The 19,457-nt window shown below is 56.3% G+C and overlaps 10 protein-coding genes across 10 annotated transcripts; 6 read left to right on the forward strand and 4 right to left on the reverse strand.

The window, feature by feature from the left end:
- Positions 1-172: 172 nt before the first annotated feature.
- On the forward strand, positions 173-2,320 carry BDY17DRAFT_309097 (uncharacterized protein; the record flags this gene model as incomplete). The annotated part of the gene is made up of 1 exon (XM_033735285.1): positions 173-2,320. The coding sequence occupies one exon, from the start codon at positions 173-175 to the stop codon at positions 2,318-2,320; it is 2,148 nt and encodes a 715-aa protein (XP_033592367.1).
- A 2,922-nt stretch (positions 2,321-5,242) lies between these two features.
- Positions 5,243-6,358, forward strand: BDY17DRAFT_111780 (dehydrogenase with different specificitie). Its single transcript, XM_033729225.1, has 3 exons — positions 5,243-5,443; positions 5,517-5,627; positions 5,698-6,358. The coding sequence occupies exons 1-3, from the start codon at positions 5,338-5,340 to the stop codon at positions 6,345-6,347; spliced, it is 867 nt and encodes a 288-aa protein (XP_033592368.1). The 5' UTR covers positions 5,243-5,337; the 3' UTR covers positions 6,348-6,358.
- On the reverse strand, positions 6,359-7,444 carry BDY17DRAFT_111777 (Alpha/Beta hydrolase protein). Its single transcript, XM_033729224.1, has one exon. The coding sequence runs from the start codon at positions 7,078-7,080 to the stop codon at positions 6,370-6,372; it is 711 nt and encodes a 236-aa protein (XP_033592369.1). The 5' UTR covers positions 7,081-7,444; the 3' UTR covers positions 6,359-6,369.
- A 387-nt stretch (positions 7,445-7,831) lies between these two features.
- BDY17DRAFT_294259 (uncharacterized protein) lies at positions 7,832-9,384 on the forward strand. Its single transcript, XM_033733117.1, has one exon. It carries the CDS (start codon positions 8,329-8,331, stop codon positions 9,313-9,315), a length of 987 nt encoding a protein of 328 aa, XP_033592370.1. The 5' UTR covers positions 7,832-8,328; the 3' UTR covers positions 9,316-9,384.
- A 38-nt stretch (positions 9,385-9,422) lies between these two features.
- On the forward strand, positions 9,423-10,511 carry BDY17DRAFT_294260 (glutathione S-transferase). Its single transcript, XM_033733118.1, has 3 exons — positions 9,423-9,586; positions 9,640-10,007; positions 10,073-10,511. Exons 1-3 carry the CDS (start codon positions 9,572-9,574, stop codon positions 10,338-10,340), a joined length of 651 nt encoding a protein of 216 aa, XP_033592371.1. The 5' UTR covers positions 9,423-9,571; the 3' UTR covers positions 10,341-10,511.
- A 192-nt stretch (positions 10,512-10,703) lies between these two features.
- BDY17DRAFT_315983 (uncharacterized protein) lies at positions 10,704-11,534 on the forward strand (the record flags this gene model as incomplete). The annotated part of the gene is made up of 1 exon (XM_033735967.1): positions 10,704-11,534. The coding sequence occupies one exon, from the start codon at positions 10,704-10,706 to the stop codon at positions 11,532-11,534; it is 831 nt and encodes a 276-aa protein (XP_033592372.1).
- Positions 11,535-11,583: 49 nt separating this feature from the next.
- Positions 11,584-12,832, reverse strand: BDY17DRAFT_322614 (uncharacterized protein; the record flags this gene model as incomplete). Its single annotated transcript, XM_033736843.1, has 2 exons — positions 11,584-12,723; positions 12,779-12,832. The coding sequence occupies 2 exons, from the start codon at positions 12,830-12,832 to the stop codon at positions 11,584-11,586; spliced, it is 1,194 nt and encodes a 397-aa protein (XP_033592373.1).
- A 418-nt stretch (positions 12,833-13,250) lies between these two features.
- BDY17DRAFT_294264 (uncharacterized protein) lies at positions 13,251-14,705 on the forward strand. The gene is made up of 2 exons (XM_033733119.1): positions 13,251-13,351; positions 13,453-14,705. The coding sequence occupies exons 1-2, from the start codon at positions 13,297-13,299 to the stop codon at positions 14,487-14,489; spliced, it is 1,092 nt and encodes a 363-aa protein (XP_033592374.1). The 5' UTR covers positions 13,251-13,296; the 3' UTR covers positions 14,490-14,705.
- BDY17DRAFT_294267 (P-loop containing nucleoside triphosphate hydrolase protein) lies at positions 14,619-17,403 on the reverse strand. Its single transcript, XM_033733120.1, has 10 exons — positions 16,921-17,403; positions 16,474-16,866; positions 15,896-16,422; positions 15,786-15,833; positions 15,683-15,735; positions 15,541-15,620; positions 15,204-15,490; positions 15,099-15,139; positions 14,978-15,042; positions 14,619-14,915 (listed from the first exon to the last, which is right to left on the reverse strand). The coding sequence occupies exons 1-10, from the start codon at positions 17,214-17,216 to the stop codon at positions 14,672-14,674; spliced, it is 2,034 nt and encodes a 677-aa protein (XP_033592375.1). The 5' UTR covers positions 17,217-17,403; the 3' UTR covers positions 14,619-14,671.
- Positions 17,404-17,574: 171 nt separating this feature from the next.
- On the reverse strand, positions 17,575-19,315 carry BDY17DRAFT_247315 (uncharacterized protein; the record flags this gene model as incomplete). The annotated part of the gene is made up of 2 exons (XM_033730808.1): positions 17,575-19,214; positions 19,264-19,315. 2 exons carry the CDS (start codon positions 19,313-19,315, stop codon positions 17,575-17,577), a joined length of 1,692 nt encoding a protein of 563 aa, XP_033592376.1.
- Positions 19,316-19,457: the final 142 nt, after the last annotated feature.

Raw genomic sequence — 19,457 nt, forward strand, 5'->3', positions numbered from 1 at the left:
CAGAAATCGCCCCCCTAACCCCCCACCCTGGAATGTGGCGTCGGCGTGTGCGCGACGTGGTGCATTCCTGTGTGCAACTTGCCCTCCCTCCCCATTTGATTTCTCCTATTGAGCGCGACGCCATGAGGGACGCAACATTCACCGCGACGAGAAGGAGGCCCAAGGCGACGGGATGAAGGTCAGGCTCAAAGCCTCGAGGTCGCTGAGGCTGGGCGCCGCGGGCACATGCGCTCTTCTTTTCCTCTTTTGGAGTCTGTGGACGTCTGTGGATTATCTTGCTGAACAGGAGGGCAAGATTCAGACGCTGCTGAGCCAGAATGAGCGCCTTCGTGAGCATTTGTCCACGGAGCATGCGGAGAAGGTCCGGTTGGAGAATGCCACAATACACCCGCACTTCTCGACTCCGCCGGCAGATGTTCTTGCTCCGCCGCCGCCGCCGCCGATGATCGTGGAAAACAGCCAGGCCCTGGAGGATAACGCGGGCTTCGCGTACGTCTTCTACGCCACCGACCCAACCTATGCCTGCTCCGTGCTGGTGAACATCGACAGACTGCAAAACGTCCTCCACGCCCGCGTGCCCATTCACGTCCTCGTCACCTCCGACATCAGCGAGAGCTACATCCGCACCATGGAAGCCATGAACGCCACCGTCCATTTGCGCGAAGCGCCGCCGCTCGCCCAGGACAGCGCATACTACTACCGCGGCAGTCTGCTCAAGCTGCTCGCGTTCGAAATGCACATCATATCGCCCGGGTTGAAGCGCGTGCTTGTCTTCGATTCCGACCAACTCATAATGAAGAATCTCGATTCCCTCTTTACTGGTCTTCCGCCTAACGACCTCGCGGCTCCTCGGGCGTACTGGCTTTCGAAGGATTTCCTGGCCAGCACGTTTATGATGATTGACCTGTCGGATCGGCTGTGGCAGAGTGTGCGGCATGCCCTCGATACGCTGGCGAAGGATAAGTTTGACATGGATATTGTGAACGAGTTGTTGGGCGACACTGTTTTGATGTTGGGTGGGGAGTACGTCACGTTGAACTCACATTGGGAAACTTGGAACTTGCCCAAGTGGTTCCATACGGAGCTGAACGTTACTGTCCAACCGACGGAGGCTGCCAGTCCGCCATCGGTGGAGGCGGTCAGTCCCCAGCCGGCGGAGGGAGACGGTTCACAGCCAGCGGAGACAGCACAGCCGGGAGAGGGAGATGGCTCACAGTTGGCAGAAACAGCACAGCCAGAAGAAGGAGGACCACAGCCAACCGAGGGCGGCGATCCACAGCCAGTGGAAGGAGACAGACCACAGCCAGTGGAAGGAGACAGTTCACAGCCAGTGGAAGGAGACAGTCCACAGCCAGTGGAAGGAGACAGTCCATCATCGGTGGAGGGAGACAATCAAGAACCGGCAGTGACAGCACAACCAGCGAACGGAGCCAGTGAAGAAGCATTGCAGGCAGCCAATAAACCGCCAGCCACAGAACCGAGCGAGCCCCCAAGAGACGATGAGCTTAGCAACGGCGGAGAAAGTGGGACGGCAGCGGTCTTGGACTCGATCTCGCCATCTGTGGATGCCAGTCCGCAACTACCGGAAGCGGCAGGTGATCAGTCGTCGCAGAACGAGGCCGTCGCTGGCGGACAAGGCGAGACAGTAGCGACGGCAGAGTCCAGCTTGTCGTCGGCAGATGGCAATCCACAGGCAGCGGGTGAAGAGAGCGACGCCCAGCCCTGGAAGTATGAGCTGGGCGCAAGGGGAGCAGGCGGGGCAACAGCAGCTCCAGAATCGAGCGACGCTTCCCGGATCCGAATGACTCGAGCAGAGGGCGACCAGGACAGCTCCTCCGAGCTCGTCGGCAAAAACGACATGAGCAATGACGGCAATACTACCACCACGACCTCCAAAGCTTCCCCTGCGCCGGAATCGATCACGACTTCAGACCCCGCAACAGAACCCGCCACTCCACCATCAAACACAACCACACCCCCAACCCGAACAACCCCCTCCGCCCCAGACTTCGCCTCCACCTACCCCTCTTCCCCTCCATCCTCCTCCTCAGCACCTCCCACCCCCTCCGCCACAGAAGTCTACCCACCCCCCGTCCCCAAATACCCCTCCACCCACCCTCTCTACATCGAACTCGCGCGCCTCCAAGAAGCCGCAAGCGTGATCCACTTCACCGCGCTCGGGAAGCCGTGGACGTGGGCGGGGTACGAGGTGCAGCAGGAGCGGCCGAGCGCGCATCCGTTGATGGCGGAGCAGTTTGAGATTTGGCGCGCGGCGGCGGCGCGCGTGTGTCCTAGTGGGTTGCCTAGGCCGTCTTATTAAGGAGTGAGAGATTTGGATAAAAGCGATGAATGCCACATTATTTCAATAGACTCCCTCCTCCTTTACGATCTCCTCGAGCAATTCCTGTTCACCAAATACCTCCTCCATGAACCCCTCGATAACCGGATTCACACTCATAAACTGCGGCCGGGGAAGACTCTGCACAATCAAGCCAAACAGACTTCTGGCCCGCGAGAGCGCCACGTACGCCTGCCCGAGCTCGAAAACGCTCGCCAGGTCCAAGATCACGCGGTCAAGCGTCAATCCCTGGCTTTTGTGAATCGTCATTGCCCAGCCTGCGATAAGTGGAATCTGCGTGCGCGACAGCAGACTGTACGGCTTATCTTTGCCCAGCTCGCGCACTTCGCACGACGCAATGATGACCCGTGTTTGTCCGTTTTTGAAGCGCACTACCGGCCACTTCTGATCCTGCGGTTCGGGGATCTGATTCCGAAAAGCCCAGATTTGGTCGTTTTGATATTGCGCACGCTCGCCGAGGGCACGCCCGCCGAACTTGCCTTTGCTGTCGGGATCCCTGTCAAAGGGCATGTGGTTCCCCATTGGTACGAAGCCGACGACGTGCCCTAGACTGCCGTTTACTAGTTTCTGATCGGGGTCGAGGTTCGTGAGGAGCAGGACTAGCATGCCATGCTTGAGCTCGAGGCGGTCGGCGAATCGGTGCTTGTCTTCGTGGCATCGGAGAAGTTCCGGGTGGCCTTCGACTTGCTCTCCGAAAGGTGCTAGCTCGGGATGTTTCTCGCGGTTCCATGCGAAATGGTCCAAAGCGGAGAAGGATCGGGACTGTGCGCTGAGCTGGCTCATGTGGAAATCGTTGACGCGGGCCACCTCGTTCCTCGTGGGAAGCAGCTTGGTCGCTTCGCTGCGGTCTGTGATGTTGTGTTTGTGATTCAGTACGATTTCGTTTTGTTTGTCGCTCCACCGCTGTCCTTTTCTCGCTGCGTGCAAGATGGTCCGGAATAAGGGGTCTTCGCTCTGTCGATGGACATTCTCCAGTTGCACAGAGTGGAAATTGCATGCCTTCCAGACTGGACTGCAGAATGCAAACTGCTCATCTTCGTCAAACTTCCCATGCGTTTCGCAGACAAAAGGGGGTTTCTTCGGCTCCCAGCCGGCAGTCTCCGCTCCGCAGTATAGACAGCAGTGGAAAGGCCGTACAGGGGGAAGTTGATAAAAGTCGCCGCACACAACCACTTGAACACTCCCAAACGGCGTCTGTGAGTGATTTGGGCCTCTGCTGTCGTCGTTGAAGGCAGCAGCTTGCATCATTTGCGACAGTCGCGTGAAGTAGTTGCTCTCGACCATGCTGATTTCGTCAATGATCAAGACATCCGTGTCATGGAAACGCTTCCAGATCTTCTTCAGGTGTGCTCTCTCGCACAGCTCCTTGAGCGATTCACGGCTGGTGTTTGCATTCCATCCAGCGTAGGTATGTAGCGTGGTGCCGGAGATGGACAAGGCGGCGATGGCCGTGGGCGCTATGGTTGCCACGCCTAGACGCAGGCCGCGTAAGTAGTCCTGGATCGCGTGGACCACTCGAGACTTGCCCGTCCCAGCTGCTCCAGTGAAGAAGACGTTTCTCCCTTCAGACACTGCGCGCACAACATCTGCTTGCTCTTCGATCAGGTTATGCTTTCTGGCGACGTGGTCCAGCCAAGCTGTTGGGTGTATAAAACATGCGAGACAGAGCGGCTGCTCCAGCTTGACAAGAGTGCCGCAACATTCGCACGCCGGTGGTTCGTCTTCGCTCTCGGCATCAGACACATCCGGATCTGCCATCTCTGGTCGACATGCGCACGCCCCATACCTGCAGTCATTCGGAAGATGGTTCATAAAGTGCTCCACTGCGCTGGCGTCTGGGAAAGATGCGTATACAGCGCCGCTGAAGCCTTCGACCGAAGGCCTTGCGCTGACCCATGAATAGTAGATCCCGGGCCATCGGCCCACTCGCACACCGTAGTACTTGGGCTTCTTGCCTCCTTGTAACAGAGCGGGATTGGCTTTCCATTGTGTAGGAGCACCGACAGCCCCAGGAGCAGGCTTTTCAGTCAGCTCTGGACGTGCCGTCATGGTTCGTCCAGGCTGTTTGCCTCTACCTACAGCTCGTTGAAGCGGAGTCATCTGAATTGTCTGACGCAATGGGAATGGGAGCCGCTCCCTTGGACCTGTGGCTTCTGGAGGTGTGCTCGGCGGCGAGGCCTCCAGAGGTGTTGGCAGAGGTGTTGGAAGCTTTGGCCAGGAGATCGGTTCCCACTCATTTGGAGGTGTAGGCTGGCGAGGAGGCCGCTCCACAACATTAGCATTATAAGAGTCAGCGTTTGCGCGAGAAGATCGATCAACGGCCTTTGCTTTGGGCTTCTCGTCATGGCCGCCTTCGCTCATAGTCTCGAATCCGTCAGAGGAATTGATTGAGACCACACTCGGTTTGCGCACCATCGGCTTGACTCGTGAAACGGAGCCTGATTCGTCATCGGAAGAATGAATTGAGATGACACTCGGTCTGCGGACTGGTAGTTCGATCCGAGGGGCATAGGTGGGTTCTGCCTCTTGTTTGATGCCATTGGTGCCTTGATTGTTGCTGTCAAGCTTCGGGTACAGATCAACACGTCGTACCTTCCTTTGCGGGGAATGGAAGGTGCGTCCAGCGAGCTTGCCAACGTCTTCATTGGAGCGTTTCTGGGGTTCCATCACTCCGGTGGTCCTCTTTTACTACGAAGACGGAGCGCGTCCATAGATGCCGGATTTGAGAGAGGGCATGCTGAACATTCAGAAACATCATACAGTGTAGCGAGCGAGCGAAAGAGAGCAGTATGCACAATGTTCAAGATGAGGTGAGGTTCAATGGAAGTCCACTTAGGCTTCCGCTAGCCGCCGTGCTGCCTGATCATGGCCTGTGCGCGACAACGTCGATCGAGGAGTCTTTTCATTAAAGTACTCAACAGCATGTACCTTTTGAAGTGCATGGGTTTTGAGAAACAAGTCTTGTTCCCTCGACTAAGATGAGCAACACGGCGGATCCCTCGTTCCGCGAGGTCAAACCACGGCATGGAGGCCCCGAACGCAGCACGGCGAGTTTATTCCGGCTCGACGATCGAACTATTGTCAGTAAGACGACCACAACTCCTGCGACTTGATCACCCACGTAGAAGAATTGAAGGGCTAACTGGGATATTTCTAGTCAGCGGCGGCGCCGGATACCTGGGAATGGAAGTAGCTGGAGCAGTGCTTGAATGCGGAGGTGACGTTGTCCTGATGGACGTGGTGGACGCGCCACCGAAACATGCATGGGGTCAGTCGTGGATTGGAGTTACGGGATTCTACGATCATCCCATAAGTTGCTGACGTTGGTAACGAGGCAGATCAATTACAGCTGCTCGCAGATAAAGTGCGGCGACTGGCGGTATACCTCAAGGCCGATGTCACCAGCAGCGAAAACGTCCGGCACGTCCTCGACGTACTCGTCAAATCGTACATCCCCCACCCTATCAGCGGTCTGGTGACTTGCGCTGGCGTCTCGGACAACGATCCCGCGACCGAGTTCTCCACCGAGCGCTTCCGCAGACTAATGGACATCAATGTCACTGGCACATTCGTTGTAGCACAGGCTGTGGCCGAGTTGATGCGCAAAGAGGATGTCAGCGGGAGCATGGTCTTCGTCGCGAGTATGAGCGGCACAGTAGCGAACAAAGGCGTCGACACGGCAGCCTACAACGCCTCCAAATCCGCTGTGCTACAACTCGCCCGCTCGCTTGCGGCAGAATGGGGTTCGCGAAAGGGCATGCCGCTGATTCGAGTGAATACGCTTTCCCCTGGCTACATCATGACTCCTGCGACGGAGGGGGCGTTACAGAAGCCGGGGATGAAGCAGCAGTGGGAGGGGGACAATATGCTCTATCGCCTTAGCCAGCCGGATGAGTTTCGAGCGCCGGTTATTTTCCTGCTTGCGGATGGGAGTAGTTTCATGACGGGGGCGGATTTGAGGGTTGATGGAGGACATTGTGCGTGGTAGACTTTCAACACCTAGCGAACGACTACCCACGCTTCAAAGCATTATGCAACGCCTCCGCCGTCTCCTCGGGATGACTGACAAAAGGCACATGATCCGCTTTCAACTCTACAATCCGCATTCCATTCTCCTGCGCCTCAAGTCGTTGGACCTCTTCAGGCGGAATGGCTCGATCATTCAAGCACAAGAGATAAGTACCTTGCACCGACTTATACGCATCGCCATATTCCGGCGGCCACGCAGCAACATTAGCCTCCAGCGCATCGATGTACGGCTGCGCGTCGGCAATCGACATATCGTTGTAGAAGGTTGCGTGCGGGTCTTTGACTTCGATCCACGCTCCGTCTTCCGTCGTTGATGCCCACGTTAGATAAGGTGCTATGCGATGGCCATTGAGGAAGCAAGCGATCCAGACATAATGAACGAAAAGCGCTTTATGCTGTGGCGTAGCGGTTGCGAGGAATTCGTTGGCGGCGAGGGTGGTCGACAGGCCTGCGACGGAGTGGCCGAGGAGGACAAAGGGGTTGCCTGCGTTGGCTTCGCGTTGCATGGCTTGGAGGATGTCGGCGGCGTTGTCTTGTAGAGTTGGAGCTGGGGTGGATTTGATGCTCGTCCTGAGTGTGATTGGGAGGACACGGTAGCCGTACTTCTCCAGGTCGGGTTTGATTAGACGGAGGTGGAAGTCGGTATGCCATGCTCCTACGACGAAGATGATGGTGGGTGGTTTGCTTGCCATTGCTTCTTGTTGTCGTCAGATGGTAGAGAGTGTCTGAGCTCGGGCAGGTGTTGACGAGTCGCACAAATATCGGAGCGCGGAATGGGAGCGGCCTTTTATAGCTGATGCAGTCTGGGCGAAATCCCAATGTTCGCTGTACTGTCAGCATAAGCGCCGCCGTGCACTCTGCTTAGGCAATGCACATGGGGGCTGAGATTTTCCGTGAGGCTGAGAGGTCAGCTCGCTCCTTCCTCACGAGCAGCGGGAGAACAGACGACTGGAGGTATAGCAGAATCTCGCGTCCGTCCGAGACAGGATATCGTCCTTGCTGCCGTCACCTCTAGCAGCTGTTGTGCGACGTATCACTCGGACCCATTACTACAGGGAGTACCCCAGCCTTGGAGGTCCAGATGAAGTCAATCGTGCAGGAGTACCAACGCCACCTTTTCCGCAGACTCGCTCCATCTCAAGCCCACGCCACACATACTCTTTCTAGGCTTCGCCGTATTGATCTCGACAGGACGCCTTATGCAGTTCGATATGAGCGAAATGGAAAGAGAACAGTATCGCCACGACTCGAGACGCTGCCACGGCTTTCATGTGATCCGCGCCTCGGTTCAATGACGCGCATTTGCCTTTCATCGATGTCTCCCTCTCTACACCACTGATCGCCTCCCGAGTCGACCAGCGCATCATGTATAACTACAAGGACCGATAACACGCATTTCCATTCCATCAAGCTACGTCCATGGCTTGGCCTAATCCCTTTTACAAGCGCACGCCCAATACAAAGACGTGAGTCAACATTGTATACCCCTCCACCGCCACTTTACTAACCACTGTCGCAGATGCTGGGGCTATACCTTTGAACTCACCCCCGACCACCTCACACCCGAGGAATGCGAGCCTTTACGACAATCGTATGACCTCCTCGGCGAACAAGTCCTTGATCGCATCAACGAAATCTCCCCGCCGCCACGCAAAGACCTCCCGAGACACACGAGCCAGTTCAACGCGGACGTACAGAAAGATGGGACAATACCAAATGCAGATGGGGGCCAGACTGCTCCCAAGAACCCCCCAAGAGACCTGTATGAGATATTGCGAGATCACAAAGATACGGACGACCTACTCCAACGCTTCTGGGGCGAGGTGACGACTATTCCTTCGTGGGTTGATTGGGATCAGATAAGCCGGGGGCAAGACGTCTTCTACCGCTACGGGGGAGCATGCTTCACCGGTCTGGCATACCAGAGCTTGCTAGGTGGGATGGGTGCCGCAAGGGTGGTAGAGACACTGGCGCGCACAGGTGGCTTCTCCACCAAAGTGGCGCGCAGTCGCATGTTTGAAACAACGCAGCACATCTTGCAATGCACCAAATCGCTGGAAAGCATCCAGCCCGGCGGCGACGGCTTTGCATCCACAATCCGCGTGCGCCTCCTGCATGCAGCCGTGCGGCAGCGAATCCTGAACCTGACGAAGAGCAAGCCGGAGTACTACGATGTAGAGGCCTGGGGCGTGCCGATCAACGACCTCGATTCCATGGCCACCATCGGCACCTTCTCCGCCACCCTCATCTGGCTCAGTCTCCCGCGTCAAGGCATCTACCTGCGCCAGCAGGAAATCATCGATTACATCGCGCTGTGGCGGTACATCGGCTACCTCGTCGGCTGTCCGACAGAGCACTTTGAGACGCCGGAAAAGGCCAAACGCCTCACCGAATCACTCCTCCTTTACGAGATTCGGCCGACGGCGACGTCCAAAATCCTAGCAAATAACATTATCAAATCTTTAGAAGGCCAGCCGCCGGGCTATGCCTCCGCCGACTTCCTCACCGCCTCCGCGCGCTGGCTAAACGGCAACGACCTCTGCGACGAACTCGGCCTCTCCCGCCCGAGCGCCTACTACTGGGCCCTAATGGCAGGCCAATGCCTCTTCTTCAGCTTCTTCTGCTACACCTACCGCTCCGTGCCGTCCTGGGATCGCAAAAAGATCGAAATGCTAAAGGGCTTGTTCTACCAAATCATCGTGCATTCGAAGTACGGGTTGAAGGGCGAGGAGACGCGCTTCGATTTCAAGTATGTGCCCGAGTACTCGACGATTACCGAGTTGGGGGAGTGCGAGGAGGAGAAGGCGAGTCATTCGTATGTGGAGAGGAGGAATCGGAATGCTGTGCTGATTGCTGTGGGGGTCATGGGTGTGGGTGGTTGGGTTGCTTGGAGGGTTGTTGGGGGGTTTGTGAGAGCGATTTGGTGAGCGTGTATACATGCATTTTAGATGAGCACTGGATCACGAGTGCATTATTGAACGATTGATTTGCTTGGTCTTGTTGAGTCCTGGGCATTGCCAGCGCTCTCTCCGCAGTTCGTCGATCTCCGCTGACGTCAAGCTGGTGCTGTTCGTACCTTCCTCGTTAACCACCCATCGGTCCGCCACCACATCCCCCCCAACAATCGTCATTGAAACGGAAGACATCTGATCAATCACAATCTCCCATCGATCATCTGCAACCATGACTTGGACATTGGTACATCTCAATCCCCGACCATTCCTCCAACCGTCGCCACTAACTCACCCCAGATCTCCGCCTCGCCGTCTCCCTACGCTCGCAAGGTCCGCATCGCCCTGCAAGAGAAGAACCTCCCCTTCACTCTGCAGACCGAAGTGCCCTGGGACACCACCACGAAAACGCCACAGTACAACCCGCTTGAGAAGCTCCCGGTGCTCATCCTCGACGATGGCAAGACGGCAATTTATGAGTCCCACTACATTATGGAGTGGCTGGAGGCCAAGTACCCGGCAACCTCGCTGATGCCGGACGATGTGGACGGGAAGCTGTTTGCTAAGCAGGTTGAAGTCATCACGGATGGGATCTGCGATGCGCTGGTGTTGGCTTTCTTTGAGAATAAGAGGGAGGAGGGGAAGCAGAGTGGGCCTTGGAAGGAGAGGTGCGTTTCTGTCACCCTTCTACTATCTTTCATCAGGCTGTCGTTGCTAATCATCCCCTCGCCAGACAAATGCGCAAAGCCGATGGCGGCCTGCAAGCCCTCGCCACCTTTGTCGATCAAGCCGGCGGAGGCGAGTTCTTGATTGGGAACAAATTGACGCTCGCGGATATTGCGATTGCGAGCGTGCTTGGCTGGCTCAGTCTGCGCTGGCCTGATCATGAGTGGCAGAGAAAACACCCTCAGTTGAAGAAGTACTTTGATAGGCTGGATCAGAGGGAGAGTTTTGCGAACACGAGGCCGGCTCCGCAGAATATTTCCGATCCGGTGGTTTAGCCTAAGAGCCAAGATGGAATGAGGAAGCCTTGGAGAATGGGTGGCAGGTTGGGACATGAAAGTATCGAGTTGATAACAACGTCCCCCATCTCTGCGAGCATTGCAATCGGCCAGACCCACTTTTCTCAACAAGGCAAGAGCGCTTCGAATCGTCAACGACATACTTCCATCCCTCCTTTCCCAAACCACCTCCCCTCCCCTCCCCTTGTCCAACAATCATCCCAATATACCCCACGCAACAAGCGTGGTCAAATGCAATCGCTCCTAAAACCCATCCTCCGCCCCATCCCCCTCCTCAGCCTCTCAGCAACAGGCCTCCTCCTCAGCGCCGCAGCCTTAACCACCCAATCAACGTCACGCACAATGTCAACAACAACAACAGCAGCAGCAGCAGCAACCTCCTGGCCCATCACCGCGTATAAACCCCGCCATACAACCTGGCCCTACACACCCGCAGACTTCACGCGCTCCGATCCCTCGACGGACGATAGATTCTACAGCGTCCCGCGCTTCGTGACGCATATCGATGACGCTGCGATTGCTTCTCTACGGAACTACTACGATGCTATTCTGCCGCGTTCGGGCCGCGTACTGGATTTCTGCTCGAGTTGGGTGTCGCATTATCCTGAGCGGGTAGAGAGTGCGGTGAAAGCGGGAGAGTTGAGGGTTGTAGGGTTGGGGATGAATCGGGCGGAACTGGAGGCTAATGATGTTTTAAATGGGGGCCGAGGAGTTGTGGATTTGAATTTGAAGCCGGATGTTGGTGCTGCGTTGAGGGAGATGGAGGCTAAGGATGGGGTTGATGGAGGGGGTTTGCTGGATGCGGCGACGAATGTCGTTAGTACGGATTACCTCACGCAACCTGTTGAGGTGCTGAGGAGTTTGAGAGATGTGATGCAGGAGGGAGGGAGGGTGCATTTGGTTATTAGCAATCGGTGTTTTCCTACCAAGGCGATTGATCGGTGGTTGAAGGTTAGTGAGGAGGAGCGGCTGAACATGGTGGGGGATTTTCTGCATTTTGCTGGGTGGAAGGAGATTGAGATTGTGGAGCTGAGTAGTGGGAAGGTGGATGGGGACGAGGGCAATGGGGGTGCTGGTGGTGCGCAGCGGAGTCTACAGAATTTTATGAGCTGGATGGGGATGGCGAGTCGGGATCCGCTTTGGGTGGTGAGGGCGGTGAAGCGTGGTGATTGAAGAGGATGCATTAGATTGCCTGCGGGTCTGAATGGTAGATCTTGACGACTCATTCTGTCCAGGTCAACACCCCCCGCTCGTACAACCCCACAGCCATTCCCAGCTTCCTCCCCGAATCTCTCACGGCCGTGCAGGAAGTCCCATACTCATCCCCGACATAGAGTGTCTTTAATCCATCGGAAGGATTCCATTTGGAAACCCAACTGGATCCCTTCCAAGACTTCTCGTCAGTCTTGTCCCCATCACCGGCACGAGCAGCCGCATCCTTCATCACTTCCTCAAACGTAGGCCCATGTGGATGCCCAGCGATCAGCAGATTCCCAGCTCCATCCACACTCAAATTGTCAGGATGGAAGGACAGGGGAATGGTGGCGGTGCGTGTGAGTCTGGGAGGCCCGTCATGCCGGCTGAGAAGATAAAGATAGACGGCGTTGGTACTCGTACTTGCCACGGCGAAGGTGGTAGTGTTCAACTGCGCGATGCCGTTCGCAAAGGGCACTCGTGTTACGAGGTTGATCTTCGCTTCGTCGGCCCCCAGGTCTACATGCACGACACTGCCTCCTGGGATGCCAGTGTACGTTTCAACCTGAGCAAGGATAGGTTGGTTTTTTCGAAGGAAGTAGTGATCGCAGGTGACCAGGAGCTCCGACTCGCTCAGGGCAGTGATGGAGTTGGGAGCTGCCAGGAGGTCGTGCTTGATCGTCTTGATATGTGTTGCGGCTTGCTCGGCAGGGAAGAGTCGGAACACTTCGACGCGAGACCCGGAGGCTGCATGATTGACGATGTACAAGGTGTTGGAGGCAGAGTGCAAATGGATCCCGAGCGGATGAAAATCGGACGGGCTTGCGGGGTAGTCGAGGAGTTTCAGCTTTTGCGGATGCGATGTGGCATCTGCGTCGGCGTATTTCCAGATGTACACGCCGGTCTCTGGCGGCGAGTTCGCGTCAATGAACGTTCCCATTACAGTGTTCCACGTGTCTCGGCCGGGATCACAGCTGAGAAGGGCGAACGCGGCACTGGGTTCCAGCACCATATGCTCGCAATTGCGGACCACATTCTGAAACTTGATGTCCAGATGAGGGAGGTTGTTGACTTTGATGAGCCTTGTCGGTGCATTGGCGTAGAATATGTAGAGGATGCCGGCACGACTGTAGAGAAATATTGAGAGCAGAGCAAATAGTCCGACCGTCTGTATGGGGTGAGCGGCGAGGCCTTCATATCAGGAGAATAGAAGGGAAGCTCACCACGGCCTGCCCAAGCTTGATAGAGCGCGGGCCTAGAAATTCGAATTGAACCATGACTAGGCAAAGATGAATGGGAAGTGGTATCTGGCCTGGCCTAGCTGCTGATAATAGATCTCACGCTTTCGATGTGCTTACGACGGCGTCATGTTTGGTCCACCAGAGGCTGGAGTGCAGATTGGCGTAGGGAGATGAACTGGTCAGTCTCGCACGTATTCACACTGCTTGCATAGGTCCTGTCGCCACTCTGTGGTATTCTAGCTGCACAGCCTTCTCCCGAATGTGCATGTCCGTGATGAGGTGAGATGACTTGGCATGAGAGGAAGCATAGAAAGCGATGTCGTTCCGGCGACCTTCATTACCTAAGCGGGACCCCGACGGACAGGATCGAGGTTGGATGTGGTCCGTGTTGCTGACTGATGACAACAAGACGATGCTCCCCCGCCATCCAACTTCCTCTCCCTCCTACCACCCTCATGCACCACACTTCACGGTCACTGTCCGTCTAACATCCACCCAACATGTACGGCACCGTCGGCCAGACGCTACCGGCGATCCAAAGCTTACAGGATTGCGGTAAATGTCCCCGTGAAAGAGCGTGCTCAGCTGCCTCGACACCCGTTCCCCCCAACACCCTGAAATCGAGATCAAGCACTTGCTGACCCTACATCTTTTAGCTGACTTCTCGAAGACGGTGCTCCCGCATCTTCGCCACTTTTGGGAAAGCACGCTCTCTCGCACCTCCGTCCAAGACCTCACCAACATTGAGGTATACAAGCAATTCTACTTCTCCACCAACCCCCTCGTGACCGCCCTCGTCTTCTCCGTCGCCTTGTTCCCCATCTTCTTGCTCGTCAGCGAGGTCAATCGCAACTACAGCCAGGTGGACCGCGTGTGGAGCATCCTGCCCACCGTCTACAACATCCACTATGCCGTCTGGGCACGCCTACATCACCTCCCCACCAAACGTCTCGACAACGTACTAGCGTTCAGCGTGCTGTGGTCGCTCCGCTTGACCTTCAACTACTGGCGAAGAGGCGGCTATCAAATCGGCAGCGAGGATTACCGCTGGATGATCATCAAGAAGCGCATCGGAGGTCCCGCCTTCACCCTGTTGAACATCCTCTTCATCTCCACCACGCAGATCCTAGTCCTCTTCGCCGTCACCACGCCCACCTACATCATCCTCCTCACCTCCCTCATCAACCCCGACCTCACCTGGGCCGACGCCGCCATCTCCCGCACCCTGATAGGCCTCGTCGTCATCGAGTACTTTGCCGACCAGCAACAATGGAACTACCAGCAAGCCAAAAAGTCCTACCAGGCCACCGCCAAAGTGCCCCCCAACTGGACGCACGGCCAAATGGAGCGCGGCTTCGTCACCGCCGGCCTCTGGTCCTGGAGTCGCCATCCCAACTTCGCCGCCGAGCAGACCATCTGGTTCTTGCTGTACGTTTGGGGGTGTGCGCGCAGCGAGACATACATCAATTGGACGCTGCCGGGGGCCCTTGTATACCTTGCCATCTTTCAAGGAAGTACGCCGCTCACCGAAGGGGTGTCGAGGGGCAAGTACCCGGAGTACAAGTTTTACCAAGAACGCGTGGGGCGGTTTTATCCCAATATCTTTGGCCCGGGCTGGGATGATGGAGAGATGGAGACGCTGGCTAAGAAGTTGCTGGAGAAGGAGAAGAGACTGCAGGGGAAGGCCACGTAGAACACTGAGAGCGTGAGAAGGGCGAAAAGTTACGGCCATGTGTGATGGGAGGTGAAATGGATCTTGGGAGACAATCGAGAATGCACTTTCTCCACCACACCTGGAACAAAAATACACTTAAATCTAAGTGTCGAATCGCAACTACATAACCCACGCTTCCCCTCCCCTCCCCTCCCCTCTCATCAACTCCCCCCCGCCCCCGTCCTGCCCTCCCCCAACGTAATCTCCATCACCTCCATCACATCCCGGATATGCGAATAACTCAACTCCTCCCGCTCACTCTTGGCCAACAACCGCGCCATTTTGACCACATTTTTAATCTCGCGTCCGTTGATTTCGATCGCTGCTAGCGCGTCGAAGTTTACTTGCTCTTTAGCGGCGGAGGTGGGGAGCAGGTTGCTGAGGAAGTTGTGCCAGATTTGTTTCCTGTTTCACTTGGTTAGGGAAGGGAGGGGAGGGGATGGAGGGAGGGGAGGGAGAAGACGCACCGGGTTTCGGCGTCGAGTTCCCTGAAGAAGAGGCGGAGGTGGATGCGCGAGGCGAAGGCATCATCCTGGTTTCTTGCGTGTTAGTGAGTCGATTCGATGAGGTGGATGAAGGGCCACGTACAAAGGCCATTTGCGATCGATTGGTAGTCAACAACAACGTCCCTATATCACACAGTCAGCGTTCTCACCTCTTCTCAACAACCGCTGTGAAAAGAGTGTTACACACCTTTATAATACTCCAATAGCCGCAAAAACGCCGCAACGCGCTTACTCCTCTCCCTCGCCTCCGGGCTCATCTCATCCGTCCGCTTCTCCAGAAAGGCATCCGCCTCGTCAATCAGCACGACGGAATGCCAGCGGTGCGCGAGCGAGAAGACTTTCGTCAGCGACTTTTCGATGTCTTCGATCCGGTCGCCCAGCTCGGAGGCCGTTACGTAGTACAGGGGCAGGCGGAGGGCATCGGCGATGGATTCGCCTGTTAGGGTTTTGCCTGTGCCGGGGGGCCCGGAGAGGCTTGACGGAGTGGTTAGTTAGAGGGGGAGTTTTTAGAGAGGGTGGCGTACAGCATTATGAGGCCTTGGCCTTTGCCTTGGATTATGTCGTCGAAGCTTTGCTTTTGGCCTGGGATGCTTTGTTCGCGGATCTGAGGGGGTTGGATATTAGCTGGAGACTTTTGCTTGGAGGTCGGGAGAGTGATTTGTTTACCAATGCCCTGATTAGTCTCTTTCTTGCTTGCGGCATGACGAGTTTTGAGAATGCTAGATGAAGGTCAGCCGGAGGGATGTGAAGTACAGGAGGGCGAACAAACCATCTTCGTTCCAGACAATGTTCGTAATGTCGTCGACTTGGAACTCCGCTAGATGCCATGTCGCGTCAGCACTCACCCTTCATCGAAGAAGACAACGGTCTCGAACGCACCCCATTTCTTCTGCGTCAGACTGAACCCCCTCACCACCGAGCGCGTCATACACTTCTGCTCGTCCGTCAACTCGGGCTCCTTGACAACATCCATGGAAAGCGTATTCGTAATCGTGTCGTCGCCAGCATCCGCCTCTGCATTCCCGCCTTGAGACGCAGCTGGCACATTACTATTCGCACTCTGCGGCGGCGGCTGCTGCTCTGCATCCTGCAAGGCCCGACAAGGCGTGCAATGGTACGGATTCTGCTTCACGAAGCCGGCGCAATCGATTACAATCCTGCCATCTTCCCAGCTGGGTTCGAAATGGTTGGCCTGGTACATTAGCCCGTTGTATTGATGGTAGCCGCCTTTGGCTAGATTCAAGTAGCGATCGCCTCGGGCGGAGAGGCGTTTCATTAGCCCGGTTCTGTCGGGGTGGTATTCGAGGGGGTGGGTGATGAGGGAGGAGATGCGTTGTTCGCCGATGTACTCCATGATGGAGATTGTCTCTTCGCATCTGCCGAATTTCACGCCGTCAAAGTCGATGCTGGTGGAGCGGGTTAGTATGCTCTCGCCCATGATCATGAGACAGACTCACCAGTCCAACATAATGTCCAACAAAAGCGGCCCGCCCATAGGCATCTGCCTCTTCTTCGTCCGCTTCGCAACAAACACATGATCCGCGCCGCGCAGGCGGCCAAAAATCAGACTCCCAGGGCAATACAGCGTCCACAACAGGTTGAACGTAATATACCCCTCGTGCCTCGTCAGACTCGCCACCTGGCTGCGGATGGGCTGCAGCTCGGCGTCGATGATGGAATGCAGCAGCTGCACGTCTCTGCTGCTGTGCGCGCTGTTGACGTACGCTTCGAACCTGTCCCAGCGGTGGTAGAAGGGCTGGAAGGGCGGTTCGAAGGTGGGTTCGTCGGTGTGGATGCCGTATTGGTCTGCGCCGGGATAGTCGGCGAGGATGTCGCGGAGCATGTCTTTTCTGCCCAAAGCCGTTAACCTACACAATCTTGCAATACGGGATGGAGGAACTCACAAAGCCTCACTCTGCACAACCAGCGAATGCAGCCGAAACACCTTATCCCCGCTCTCGTCCACGGACTTCACGTACCGCAGCACGACGGGATGTGCTTTGCGCTGCGTCTTGCGCGCCGCAATCTCCTGCATCTCCGCCGGCGGCTCCTCCTCCCAGCGCTGGTAGCCTTCTTCATCGCGCTTGCCTTCGTAGAGCCGCTTCACGGTCGAGAAGTCGTCGGCCGCTGCATTCGTGCGGGTTTGTTCGCCATTCACTTCTGCTGCCGGAGGTTTCGTCTTTTCTCGGGCGGGGGCCATGCTTGCTTTTGCACGGATGGGTATGCTACGAGGTTGGATATGCTAAAGATATGGGACTAAAGGCGTGAGGTACCGGTTACAAGTACTCGGTGTAGTCAAAGATCGATGCATGCGAGATGAGATTCAACACCGTGCATTTCGTCATCGGACATGAGGTCTAGGCACGCGGCCATTGGGGTTAAGGTTGTGTCCGGGTATATGATGAGGTCCGACGATCCCCGCGGCTGGAGGGGAAGTGCGGAGGCAGTGGGGAAGCCGGCGGAGAAAGGCTGCGGGATCGGGTGAAAAAGCGACTCGGACATCAACGCAGACTGCTTTCATTCATACTGTTCATGTTGCACTCAATAGATAGTGATACCTAAAAACTCTGCACACTCCTCCCCGCCTCCACCTCTTTCTTCCACATCAACCGCTCCACCGTGGAATTCACTCCCGGCCCCGCGTACATACTCCCATATTCATTGCCCGTCGCCCACTCCTTCCCCTCTCCCTCCTTCGTCACCTTCGTAGCCCTACGTCGATACCAGCGTCCATACACAAGCAAGTAGTACAACCGGAACGCCAAAAAGGCAAACTTGTCCCGCTCCAGATCGGCCGGGTACTCCGCGCCGAGATCCACTGCCGCACTAATGCCCGACATGACCGCCACCTCGTGCGCGTTGATCATCGTCCACGACGCGGCGTATCGCGTGTGGCGCTTACCTTGCAGCAGCCACATCCAGGGGACGACGAAGGCGTAGTGCGTCCAGCTGTGACAGAGCTGATGCCACCAGTCCTTCCGAATGATTTTGTCTTCTTCAATCTCGTCGAGCGTCCAGAGGTGCGAGTCGCGCTCGTTGTTGAGGAAGATGGTTTGGAAGACGTGTTTGTCAAAGGGCACATCCGGCGGGAACTGCGCCTGGTAGTTGGTGCAGTCGAAGCACATCTCCAGCTTGCTGACGTCTTTGGGGTACATGCGGATGAGGTACATGGCTTTGAAGTTGTCTTTTGCGTAGGCGCAGCGCGCGGATTGGTCGACGCCGTTGATGCTGCTGACGGCGAGATCCGGGTTGTAGAAGTTTTCGTAGTGCCGCTTCATGTAGTTTGTGTCTTGGTGGGTGACGGTGATGTCGTTGGCGAATTTGGCGGAGCTGAGGACGCGCGATTCGAGGGTGGTGATGGTTGGTTGGAGGAGTTGCTTGGCGGCGTCAGTGAGGGTGCAGAGGACGAGTTCGTCGTATTCTTCTAGAGCTTCGGGGGAGTCGCTTTGGCTGGTGGTGCTGCCGTTTTGGGTGTCTTTGGCGAGGCTTCTGATGTTGACAGCTACTCCGTTCTTATCACGTCGTATTACGCGGGTGACTTCGGTGGCGAGACGGATGTTGACGCCGCGTTCGATCAGATTCTTCCGCCAGGTGTCGTAGAATTCGGTGAAGTTGGGAAAGACGACCATGGGCGGGATGTTGGAGGCCACACTGGCCTTGTCGGGGGGATACCACATGCCGTAAGTCGGACTTGTTGATAAGCGTTCCAGAATCATCGACGGCACTTCGGGGGTATAGTTGCCCGTGCCCAGAAACAAGGCAATCATGGGGAGCGCGATCGTATTGGCAAACTCCTCACTGAACCAGAAAAGGCGTACCAGATACTTGATGGGCAGCAAGGCGAAGAAGAGCTCGAACATGCGCACAATCTTGAGCATGTAGTAGAAGCGGCGCACTTCCCCTTCGTGCTTCTTCAGCAGCTGCGTGGGAAAGACGTTGCTCCAGAAATTCTCGCCTTTGCCAAAGGACACCTGCAGCTTCACGGGGTCGGCCCAGAAGCCGTTGCGCGCGAACATGGTGAGGGTGTGGTGGAAGATGTAGGAGCCGCCTTGGACGCCTTGGTTGAGCCATGACGCGCCGGTCTTCTCCTTGTCGATGGGGATGCTGAAGGCTTGGCCGCCGCAATAGGTGTTGGTGTCGACGAGGGTGACGTCGAATTTGTCGGGGTGGTTGGAGAGATGATGCGCGCATGACATTCCTGGGGGAAGGTTAGGGGGTTCAGTAGCGATGATGGGGATTGGACTGACCAGCAGCCCCGGCTCCGACTACGAGCACCTTTTTCCGACGCTGACCTTCCATCTTCTTGCTCATGTCGAATCGAGTCTGCGAGCCTTGGGATGGGATGAGGGGCCTCGTGTCGGGCATTGCAATCCTGCGATGTGGTTGGAGAAGATTTCACAGAGCCATGCGTAGGAGATGTGAGGGGCGTGCTTGCTCAGGA

The sequence above is a fragment of the Neohortaea acidophila genome (genome assembly GCF_010093505.1).
Source record: "Neohortaea acidophila strain CBS 113389 unplaced genomic scaffold BDY17scaffold_3, whole genome shotgun sequence".
In the NCBI taxonomy this organism is placed as follows: domain Eukaryota; kingdom Fungi; phylum Ascomycota; class Dothideomycetes; order Mycosphaerellales; family Teratosphaeriaceae; genus Neohortaea; species Neohortaea acidophila.

Coding starts and splice junctions, on each gene's coding strand:
- BDY17DRAFT_294267 (XM_033733120.1), bottom strand. CDS start 17,216: ATGGCCCCCGCCCGAGAAAAGACGAAACCTCCGGCAGCAGAAGTGAAT. Junction 15,621..15,682: donor AGAGACTAATCAGGGCATTG/GTAAACAAATCA, acceptor CAACCCCCTCAG/ATCCGCGAACAAAGCATCCC. Junction 15,140..15,203: donor GCTATTGGAGTATTATAAAG/GTGTGTAACACT, acceptor TGTGTGATATAG/GGACGTTGTTGTTGACTACC.
- BDY17DRAFT_294259 (XM_033733117.1), top strand. CDS start 8,329: ATGGGTGCCGCAAGGGTGGTAGAGACACTGGCGCGCACAGGTGGCTTC.
- BDY17DRAFT_294264 (XM_033733119.1), top strand. CDS start 13,297: ATGTACGGCACCGTCGGCCAGACGCTACCGGCGATCCAAAGCTTACAG. Junction 13,352..13,452: donor CCAAAGCTTACAGGATTGCG/GTAAATGTCCCC, acceptor TACATCTTTTAG/CTGACTTCTCGAAGACGGTG.
- BDY17DRAFT_111780 (XM_033729225.1), top strand. CDS start 5,338: ATGAGCAACACGGCGGATCCCTCGTTCCGCGAGGTCAAACCACGGCAT. Junction 5,444..5,516: donor CGACGATCGAACTATTGTCA/GTAAGACGACCA, acceptor GGATATTTCTAG/TCAGCGGCGGCGCCGGATAC. Junction 5,628..5,697: donor GCCACCGAAACATGCATGGG/GTCAGTCGTGGA, acceptor GTAACGAGGCAG/ATCAATTACAGCTGCTCGCA.
- BDY17DRAFT_294260 (XM_033733118.1), top strand. Junction 10,008..10,072: donor AGTGGGCCTTGGAAGGAGAG/GTGCGTTTCTGT, acceptor TCCCCTCGCCAG/ACAAATGCGCAAAGCCGATG.
- BDY17DRAFT_111777 (XM_033729224.1), bottom strand. CDS start 7,080: ATGGCAAGCAAACCACCCACCATCATCTTCGTCGTAGGAGCATGGCAT.